We start from the raw sequence: 10,992 nt of genomic DNA on the forward strand, positions 1-10,992 counted from the left end.
AATAAGCTTCATAATTGCACTTCATGAAATTACAGGAAAAGATCTGTAAAAAATACAAACACATGGAGGCTAAACAATACACTACTTAATAACGAAGTAATCACTGAAGAAATCAAAGAGGAAATCAAAAAATACTTAGAAACAAATGACAATGGAGACACGACGACCCAAAACCTATGGGATGCAGCAAAAGCAGTTCTAAGAGGGAAGTTTATAGCAATACAATCCTACCTTAAGAAACAGGAAACATCTCGTATAAACAACCTAACTTTGCACCTAAAGCAACTAGAGAAAGAAGAACAAAAAAACCCCAAATTTAGCAGAAGGAAAGAAATCATAAAGATCAGATCAGAAATAAATGAAAAAGAAATGAAGGAAACAATAGCAAAGATCAAGAGAAGACGCAAATCAATAGAATTAGAAATGAAAAAGGAGACGTAACAACTGACACTGCAGACATAATTGCACTTCATGGAGTTGCCTGCTTTGTTTTTCGGTCTCAAGTTTGGAGGATGTTATTCAATATTTCTGCCTTCTAACAAAATGATAATATTTTGTACATTTGGATTACATAAAATATTTTATGAAACTTAATTTCACCTTTTAAAACCTTTTAAAATGTGGCTATTAAAAATTAAAATTAAACTTGTGACTAACATCATATTTCTACTGGACAGTGCCTTCCTAGACAAATCAGACTACTGTATCTCCTGAATTTACCTCCCATTTTCCTGCCTTCATTCACACTGTTTCTACCATCTGGCACATCCACCCTTCTCTGCCGGTCAGATTCTATTCTACCCTTGGTTAAAGGTCTGTCTCAGGCGCTATATACTTTATGGAATGTGTCTTCATCACCAATTGCATGTGCTTTCTCTCTGGAAGCAGCATAGTGGGATAGTGAAGAGTAGAGACTCTGGAGCCAGGTTGCCTGGGTTCATTTCACATGTATGAAGTGATGATGATACTAACTACTGCAGAAATTTTTTGGATTAAATAAGAAAATGTTTATGTAGTATTCATACAGCATCTAGTACAAGATTAGAGCTCAATAAGTACTTTAAATTCACAGCTGCTTACTATGAAGGAGTCAAGCTACCCCAGCTATGCCTGATGACAACTCTGCTTCCTTTCTGGGGATGGGGTGGATTCAGCACTTTGGACTCTTGTATTTGTCACACCCTTACGTCTGCAAAATGCCTGTGGCTTGTCTCAAGCTCTTTATTGTCTGCTGATTATACACAGGACAACTGAGAGAGAGGGTAGACATTCCCCCTTGGTACCTTTCTGTTGGGCTCAAGTATCTCTTATAGACCTTGTCTGATAGCCTTTTAAAGAAATGATAAGGAAATGATAAAGAACAACCTTCCATTAAATATTTCAACTCTAGGGAGCCACTCTGCAGAATTCTCATTTGCTCATTGATTTTAAAAAGTTCAGTCAGTTGGAACTCTCCCATTGGATAGTGCAATTTGTGTGACTCTTCTCCAAGACAGCCTTTCCAGAGCACCCAAGAAGCTTGGGGAGTTTACAAATTATTGATATAATGTAAACCAAGATTTTTCAAGAAGATTCCCTGGATGATGGATTTTCCAAGTCATTTGTGCAACAACTAAATTAAAAATATAAAGCCTCAGAGGAAAATGGTAAACACATCTTAGCACTTACTCAAAACCCATTTAAAGTTTTCTAAAGACACAAAGCAAAGTAACCCGATCTTTACCCCCAAACTAGAATTCTTCTAGCAATAATATAACATGACAAGAATAACTCTGGTAAATAAACCTACATGTTGAATTCTCCCCAGGGAAGGTCTGCATTTTGTGTAATGATTTCTCAAAAATATTTTTTAGAAGCAGAGAATATTATGTTGTCAGGGCAGTGACATTGCAGATATGCTCCAGGAAACTTTCATTACAAGCTTCTGTTTGCAGACACATTTTTTATGGTGAGCCTGTAAAAGCTGGTTGCAACTGATACACTACATACTTTTAATTAATTGGATGGAATGGGTCTGAATTGCCTGAAATTACTGGCATGTGTACCTTCACTTTTCACTAACTCCTCAGGTCTGGTAGACACTGATTTGTGTGGTTGCCTGGTTCAAAAATGCCCCTTCTCTGGAAGCATCTCACTGCTGGTTGCAGTAGGGTGGAAGCATCTCATCGACTGCGCTTCTGTCTCAGGAGTAGGGTGTGGAGCCATCAGATTCTCTCTCTCAGGAATTTAAACTTGTAATAGATAGGAGAAATCTTTGGAGCTGATCCACTGTAAAGGTGGAATCTACAGAACAGTTCCCTGACCTCTTGCTGCTAAAATGCCATATTCTCTCTGGATCTTGCTCACATCCTTCTACCTCTTTATTCTTCTGTTAAGTTCATCTCTTATGATTAAATTTGTCAGAGATGATTTCTGGTGCTTGCAAATGAGAAAAGCCTTAATCAGAGAACCCACTCAAGGTTTCCAGGGGGAAGTCATCCACTGTTCCATTGATTGATCCGTAACCCAGACAGGGCACCTTCCTGGTGGTCAGTGAGACAGCAGAAGGCTTTGAATAGTGCTTCCCTGGTGGCCTCTCTAAGCTGGTGTCAAAGGCCAGGATGGAGCTTATGGGATAACCGTGTTAGCCCACTTGCCCCTGTAGAGCGTGAGGCTTAAAGTACAGCTCAAATAATACCTCCACCAAGGTATCTTTGTTACTCTGGCTAGAAGGGATAGCTCCCTTCTCTAAACTCTCACCAGCCTTTGTTCATAACCATCATCTGGCTTTTATCACCTTCTGCATTTCCCTGCAGTCATGTGAGAACTAGTCCTCTCTCTCCTATGGCTGGAAGACTGTAAACTCTTGGAGGGCACGGGTGGTGTCTATGGATCTTGCACATTGTCCTGTACATTTCGGTATGTAGTTCCTGAGTGGTCAGCAAGTCTGACCTGAAGGTTTTCTATGTGTCCAGCCGGAGGTTTAGGGATGAGGAATGGGGAAAGGACCCAGAATAGGCTTGGATGCTCTAGCTGGACAGGTAGGACTGATCCAACTGAATGATAGAAAACAGGGTATAATCAGGTATTAGGTGGCATGTTTGAGAGGCAGCTCAGCCTGGGCTAAAAAAACTAGCATATCAGACTCCAGGCAGTAATGAGCTCTGCTATTTCGGGATTCTAACTTATTCACCTTCCAGGTTGAGAAGACCTAGTGGGTCATTTTCTCTAATGAACACCCCACAGGAACAAAACTATTCCATCAGGCTTCCCCCTTCGATGATAGATATTTACTGTTCAACCTCATATATGGGCTGCGGGTTTTTCAGGTCTTCTCTGCATCATCAGATTGCTACAATAATACTTTGTAGTTACGGGAAACCTTTATTTCTGAGTATTTTTGGCCCTGCTGTCTCGTTTATCTTCACCACAGTCAGCCCCACTCGGGGGCAAGAATCATCACGCCCCTTTTACGAACAGCACAGAGGTTTTAACACCGTCCTGAGCCCACAGTGCAAATTAGGGAAAGAGGGACCTGGTGCTAGAACTCACGTCTGCTGGTCTTTGTCCTGTTGATCAGTTCAAATGATCTGGGGACTGTGTTGGACCCTGCCCTGTCGTACCAGGGCATCTCCACCCCTGTGGGCTCAGAAACGCTGTCCGCTGATTGATGCTCATGAGGTAGAATTATGAACCTAGGAGTCACCTCATTTTATCAACGTCAAGGACAAATTTAACAGCAGCAAAGGATAAAGCCTTCATTCTGAAAGTTGAGTTTTACTTGTAAGTTGGACTTTTCTGAATTTGGCTCAGGTGGCATTAATGAGCTGTGGTTCAGGGCCACACAGAGAGCAGCTGTGAGTGGTTTGCTGGCTGGGACGGGGTGGCATCTCCCTGGGAGGCAGAAGCTGAGAGTAAATGAAGACCATGTGGAGAAGCTGCTAGAAGCTGCCCCCTGAGTTAGGAAGCCCACCTGACTGGTGGGTGGGATTATTTTAATTGCCTTCTTAAAAAAAGAGCTGGTGCAAAATTTGCTAAAATCTGCATTAAATGTGATTTTTCACACACCAAGGGGAGCTGCCAGAACAGAACACATATGCTCCCGTGGAGCCAGCCCTCTTGGGTCTGGAAGTGAGCAGCAGGGCCTCTCTTCCACCACCATGACTCAACTGGCTTTAAAATTCCATGTGTAAGATCAAAATTACACAAGGCCAAGACACCGTCTGGTGCAGCCAACCTGGGAGATTGTATTTTGGAAAGAAAGCTTTTGTGCCTCATTTCAAGACATGAAAAGAAGCCAAATTGAGGAGCTTGGGAAGAAGATAGAGGTGGGTAAAGGAGCAGAACTGGAGCCCTGAATTAATCTGACATACTGCCTTTTTTTTTTTTTTTTTTTTTTTTTGCTGTATTGGGTCTTCATTGCTGCGCGCGGGCCTTCTCTAGTTGCGGCTAGCGGGGCTACTCTTCATTGTGGTGCACGTGCTTCTCATTGTGGTGGCCTCTCTTGTTGCAGAGCACAGGCTGTAGACGTGCGGGCTTCAGCAGTTGTGGCGCATGGGTCCAGAAGTTGTGGCTCGTGGCCTCTAGAGCACAGGCTCAGTAGTTGTGGTGCACGGGCTTAGCTGCTCTGCGGCATGTGGGATCTTCCCGGACCAGGGCTCGAACCCGTGTCCCCTGCACTGGCAGGTGGATTCTTAACGACTGCACCACCAGGGAAGTCCCTGACATACTGCTTTTGAAATTAAAAAAAAAAAGAATAATGTAGAAAAAAATCTAAGGAATTATTGCTCTCCAAAGGGAGAGCTGGGTCCTCTGACAAAGGGATCTATGTGTGAAGATTTTTGGCTCTACACTTTCATTGAGATTTTGGGAACTCTGTTGCTTGCTTTTTAGTGTCCTGCTAGGGGTCATCATTCACTTTCCCCAAAAGGATGATTTTTAAACTAATAAAATCTGGCCCTTGCAAAGCTTCCCCCAGGGAGTCTGTTTATAGGCACAGCCAGGTTTAAGAATTGTCTTGAAGGTAATAGCTGGGAGAGCTGAGTCAGAACTGAGGCTCAAGATCAACCTCTACCTTGGGTCTTTGTTGTTTTTGTTTGTTTATTTTTTGCTGTTGTTGATTATTTTTGGTTTGTTTTTGTGGGAGTAGGGTAGGAAGGTGGGACATGAGCTTTCAGAATTCCAAGGGTTTTTTTTGTTTGTTTTTGTTTTGTCTGGTTCAGCTGCAGGGAAGCTGTAGGTAGGGCCAAGCTGTCCTACTTGTAAGAGTTTGGTAGGCTTCCCTCTATCCCGTGGACTCTTACCTGGCGTCCTGGACGGGAACCAATAGATCTCAGTTCACGTGCCAGGGGCATTTGGCAAATGTCTAAAGACATTTTTGGTTGTCATCATTTGGGAGGGCAGTGCTACTGGCATATAGCGGGGTGGAGGCCAGGGATGCTGCTAAACACCCTACAGTATATGAAACAGCCCCCAACAGCAAATGATTATCTGGCCCCAAATGACAATTGTGTTGAGGTTGAGAAACCCTGCTGTTGCAGAGGAGGCACACATGGAATAAATAGTTACGTTATGTGGGGTGTATGCAAAAGTAGATGTAAGTACAAGGTATCAAAGCAAGTATGTGTGTGGGGGAGAGAGGGGACATGGGGGAAAGCTTGTTGGAAGTGATTCCAAATCATGATTTTTACTTAATGCCTTTGTAATCAACTATCCAAGAATGACTTTGAAAGTTTATCAGTTAAGATTGGTTTATTAGTTCCTACATATTAGGAATTTTTTTTTTCTTTTTGCACAACTCTCTGGGTAATTTAATCACATATTTCTGATGACTTTATATCTTCGCTTACCAAAAAATTTCCCCAAAGAACCAGGGAGAGGTATAAAAAGGGAAGGATCCATTCAACCTTATTCTTTGCTTCTCAGTAAGGAAATGTCTAGCCTACTCTCACCTGTGTTTTTCTTCCACCTGGACTCTCCTTCCCTTCTCTCCTTCAAGGTTTAGCCTCATAACCCTTGGTCCATGACACCTTCGCTTGGAGATTTCAGTCCATAGTGACTGATCTATTCCCTGAATTCCTTAGAGCCTCGTCGCCTCTCTCTTCCTACCTACATGTCTCTTGGGTGTGGGTGTGTTTCCACCTCGACTGTGGGCTCCTCAAGGACAGGGACCATGCCCTCCATTGGTACATCCTTCTACAGCATAGAACACCATTCTGGATCCTGATTTATACTCAAGGTAGGAGAAGGAGAAAGACATTCAGGAAAGATGTCAGAAAATTAATATCTTCCTGTGACACGGTACTGACGGATACAGCACATTTTATCCTTCCAAAGTCTCTGGATTGTGTCTTATAGTAAAGTCTAAAAGTTTAATCTCTGTTTAGTAGGCACAGCATGCAAAAAATAAATTGCTATTATTATTATTAGCATTTTCTTACTAACAGATTTTTCAGAAGCTGTTTCCATATCAAGCAGATCAACCTTTCTGTTGTCATAGAGACAAAGATCTTTATATAACCATGGGCAAGGTGAGATTTTTTTTTTCTCTCTCCCTCCTTCGACTTGTCTGGAACTAATAACAAAAGGGAAAGGACATTTTTTAAATTAATTCTTTTCTTTTACTTTTTTTTTTCTCCAATTAAAATGAGTGAATACATGGGAAGCTTTTCTTTTTGTATCACATTTTAGATTTTACATACCTAAGTTTTTAATAAAATATTATTGGGCTGGAAAGATCTGAACAGTTGAACAATGCCATTTTCAAAATTTGCAAGCAGTAGGCTTATCAATGATAAGCAATTATTATCCATTTTCCTTTTCTTTTTTTTTTTTTTTTAACCAAATAGTGGACTTTAGATGGAAGTCTTATAAGGCAGGACTACCAAGGCCTGAAATGATTAAAACATGAACTAGCATCTACTGAGGGGGCAGTGATGAATTTTAAGGTGCTCTGTGGTACTCGCCTCCTCCAACCCCCAGAATTGAGAAAGCTTCCCTTCTCTCTGCAGAATCAGACCCTGTGGATAACAGTGCAAGACCACATCCCTCTTATCCCTTATCTCATAATTTCAGCTCTCTTCTTTTTTTGAACTCCCAATAACTTGTTATTCATGGCATTTTCTAATAATTACTGTTTACGACTTCATTCATTCATCGTCAAGAAAAGAGGATTTAAGCAGAACCTATTCACTTTTTCTTTCCTTTGCCTCAATGTTAAGTTATACCTTCATCCATCTGTCTTCTTCTGCCAGATCTCAGAAGTATCCCTCTCTTTTAAGATTAACCCTTCCCCTCTGATCTGACACTGATGCCGTCCTCCCACTCCCATGGGCATCTTATACCATCATCCCTTGTGTCTTCAATCTGTCCTTCTCCATGGATTCCTTCCTCTACTGCTTTTTTGAAGACAAAACAAAACAAACAAAACAAAAAATTTTTTCTTAATCTTGTTTATTTTTCCATATCTCAGACTTTGAAGTTTTAATCTGATCACAGCTGCCTTTTGCAATAAATAGGTACTGTGTGTGTGTGTGTGTGTGTGTGTGTGTGTGTGTGTGTGTGTCAGGGGTGTTGGAGGGGATGGAGAAGAGAAGTGTATGGCACAAAGAAGTTTAAAACATGCTTCCTGCTTTCCAGAAGATTATATCCTCCATGGAGGAATACCTTGATTCTCAAACTTTAACATGCATCAGAATCACCTGGGGAACTTGTTAAAATACAGATTGCTGGACTACACCTTCAGAGTTTCTGATGCAGAAACTGAGGCCTGAGAGTATGCATTTCTCACATTTCCCAGGTGGTACTTATGCTGCTGGTATGAGGAACATGGCCTTAAAGAAACTACCCTCCTATTCGTTCTGTGCATCTCTTTTGTCCTATGGATGTTGAAGTCACCTTATCATGCTGAAAAACTTATCCCCTTTTGGCTTTTATAGGCTCCACCTCCATAGGGTTCTCCCTTGAAGGATGAGGTCATCTCTCAATTATCTGATCCTTGGGAAGCCTGACTTTGTGCGGGTCAGAGTGCGTGCCGACCTAAGGGGTTTAAATGTCTAGGAGATGCTGCTGGTGTGCATGCCAAGATAATGCATGTGAAGGGAGGGTGTCAAGGATTCTCTAGAATCCCACAGGAATGTTCAGAGCCTGGACAACTGGCTCCTTTCGGGGAGCGGGACTAGCCAGCCTCAGCATGCCAGCAGTACTTATATTGTACCTGTTTCCCACTTCCATCCCCAAACCTAGTCAACCCTATAAAATCTTTCTGAGGTGTTCGAGGCTTCTTTAAACTGTGCTGTGGGGCAGTGCGAGAATTTGTTTAGTTTTAGTCTTTTCACTTCAGCCTACTCCAGGGAAGAGGTACTACTCTCCTGAGGCCAGTGTGGGTGTGGCAGCAGGAATTGTTGAGAGACCTCAGTGAAAAGCTGCATCTGAAAGGAGCTGGGACTTGCCTCCCCCATGCCTGCCTCCCCCATGCCTGTCTCCTGGTAGAAACCAGGAGGTTTTCTAACTCAGTGCCAATTTGGAGAAGCTGAGAATTTTTTTTCTTTTCTTTTCTTTTTAAGGAAGGGGTAATTTTCTTACAAAAACTAGCAAATATAAAAAGATAGCAGGTGAAGTCCTGTCTTTGCAACTCAATAGCTGTGGGACCTTGGGCAGATTTTTCCAACTCTTTGGATCTCAGGTTCTTATAACCTGTATGATAAGTACCAGGTGAGTGAGAAAGGCACAGTGTTAGTGGCACAATCATCCATAAGAGCAAGATGGGAGGCTCGTCAGGGAAGGACAAGGGCTGGTACTTGGAAGGCAGCTTCTATGGATTTATTTATTGATTGAAACAAATTCTATTAGCATGGTCCTCACCTTCAGGGAATTGAGCTGACAAGATAATTAATGCAAACCAATTAATATAAGCCCCTCAACCTTTAAACTGTATCTCTCAACCACAAACATTCCCCAAAGGCCACTAACTCTCCCAGAGGAGAATCTCAGCCCTTCAGGAGGGTGGAGGAATTCCCTCCATGAAGCAAGCTCCTGACAGACTGCTGGGAGCCCAAGGACACTGGGCGGGGGGATCTCCTTCCTCCCCCAGCATGGAATTCCATCACCTCTAACGGTTAGAACATAACCAACACCTCCAACCAGCCTGGTGCCTTTTGGTTACTTTTATAGTCTTCGTCTTCTTTTTTTTCTTTCCTTTTCTCTTTTAACAACTTTATCAAGATGTAATTTATATACCATAAAATTCACCCATTTTAATTGTACATTGCGATGGTTTTTAGTATGTTCATGGAGTTGTGCAACCATTACCACCATCTAATTTTAGATAATTTTCATCACCACAAAAAGCAACAGGCATTAGCAGTCACTGGGCCTTCACTCCAACCTGATGGCTACTAATCTCCTTTCTGTCTATCTGGACATTTCATATAAATAGAACCATATAATATGTGGTACCTTTTTCTGAAAAAGTGTCTGGTGACACTCCGATATGCTAGTATCGAAGGCCCCCCTCTCCTCTTCAACCCATCACTACAGCAGCCAGCTTCCTCCACCTGCCTGCCAATGTATACAGCTCCCTAAGGGGTGGTGGTGCGCCAGAGCTGGAACTCAAGGCCTCACATCGATTCGGCAACCAGATTGAAATGCAGGTACATCTGATCAGACAACCAGGCTGAAATGCAAGTACATCTGGGGCTGGGGTGGAGCAATGACTTGTATGCTCACTAAGGTGTAGGTGAGCACTGGTTGGGGGATGCGCCAGCCAGCAGTCCCCACTGAGTGACCAGGTCACGCCTGGACACTGGGCCCGAGCACCCCATTCCTAGAGGAACACAGGGTACCCGAGCGCACAGTAACCTTCGCCATCCTGGCTGGCCCAAGGCTCAAAGAACACGCAAGACTTCTCCGGGCAGAGATCGCTGCTGACTGAGGAGCATGGCACCCCGTCCGCTTCCAGCAGCTGCAGGGAGCGAGGCCATCCCGTGTGGCTTCTGGGCAGTTCCACGCCCCTGGCCGTGGCCCCAGCCAGGGTGAAAGAGCGGGCCTGGGGCCATCTGGGGCTGGAGGGTGCGCGGGACGCCAACCCCAGGTGTGGCGGGGCGTGGCAAAGACGCCAAGCTTGGGCTTATCACCCCGAGAGGTGGTGCAGTTCGGCAGGGCGAAGCGTCTTTCTCCTAGCATCCAGGTGAAGGGGACCAAAGAGCAGGGAGGCAAGGCGGCCGGAGCGAGCGAGGGTGCAGGGGCGGGCGGGGGCGCCGCGTACTCACAGTCGGCTGAGGCCGGCCCGCGGGCCGGGGCAGCGCAGGGCGCCGTCGGGCGGGCAGCTGCAGGGCGCGGGGCAGGGCTCCCCGCGCAGCGCCCGGGGCGGGGGCGGCGGCGGCGGCGGCGGCGGCGGCAGCAGCAGGAGCAGCAGCAGCGGCCGCAGCGCGGGGGACCGCCGCCCCATGACCGGGAGCCTGAGCGCGGGCTCCTGCGGCTGGGCCAGTGCCCCGACAGCCCGGGAGCGCGGCCCGCGGCCCTCTCCCCGCCCCCTGGCCCGCCCTCCGGCTCCTCCCGCGCCGGCCCGCCGCGGCCCCGCCCATCCCCGACGGCGCCCCCGCTGCTGAGTCTCCGCCGTGCCTCGACCCAGGACAGTGGCCTGAGGGACCCCATCACCTCCTTTCTGCTGCGTTCCCCAGCCTGGCCTCTGCATCGCCACATGGCCCTAGTTACAGGAGGTAGCGTGTGGAAGCGGTGAATGCTTTGGATACGGGAAGAGGTGGGGAGTTCTGAATTCTCGTCCTGGCTCTGCTGAAACTACGAGTGTGAAGTTGAGCGAGTTGTGTTCCTTTCCCGAATCTCTCTTCTTTCATCTGTGAGAGGGACGGACTGATGATACTCGATACCAGCCCTGTCCGCTTCTGAAGGGGTGAAAGTGCCCAGCTCAGACGCTCCTCCTCCTCTCTTTCATTCTCAGCCCCCAAATCCTTTCCCATTCTCTCCCAGCAACTCCTTCAGGCTATGGGTAATCTC

At 45.3% G+C, this 10,992-nt stretch overlaps 1 protein-coding gene across 1 annotated transcript in view; it reads right to left on the bottom strand.

Annotated features, from left to right (window-relative positions):
• Nucleotides 1-10,485, bottom strand: part of LHCGR (luteinizing hormone/choriogonadotropin receptor) — a 65,836-nt gene extending 55,351 nt beyond the window's left edge. Inside the window, exon 1 of the mRNA XM_024118835.2 lies at nucleotides 10,248-10,485. Coding sequence (XP_023974603.1) covers nucleotides 10,248-10,426 — 179 coding nt within the window. The 5' untranslated portion in view covers nucleotides 10,427-10,485. The remainder of the gene's footprint in view (nucleotides 1-10,247) is intronic.
• Between the last annotated feature and the right edge of the window lie 507 nt (nucleotides 10,486-10,992).

Source organism: Physeter macrocephalus, chromosome 12, assembly GCF_002837175.3.
Source record: "Physeter macrocephalus isolate SW-GA chromosome 12, ASM283717v5, whole genome shotgun sequence".
Classification (NCBI taxonomy): Eukaryota; Metazoa; Chordata; class Mammalia; order Artiodactyla; family Physeteridae; genus Physeter; species Physeter macrocephalus.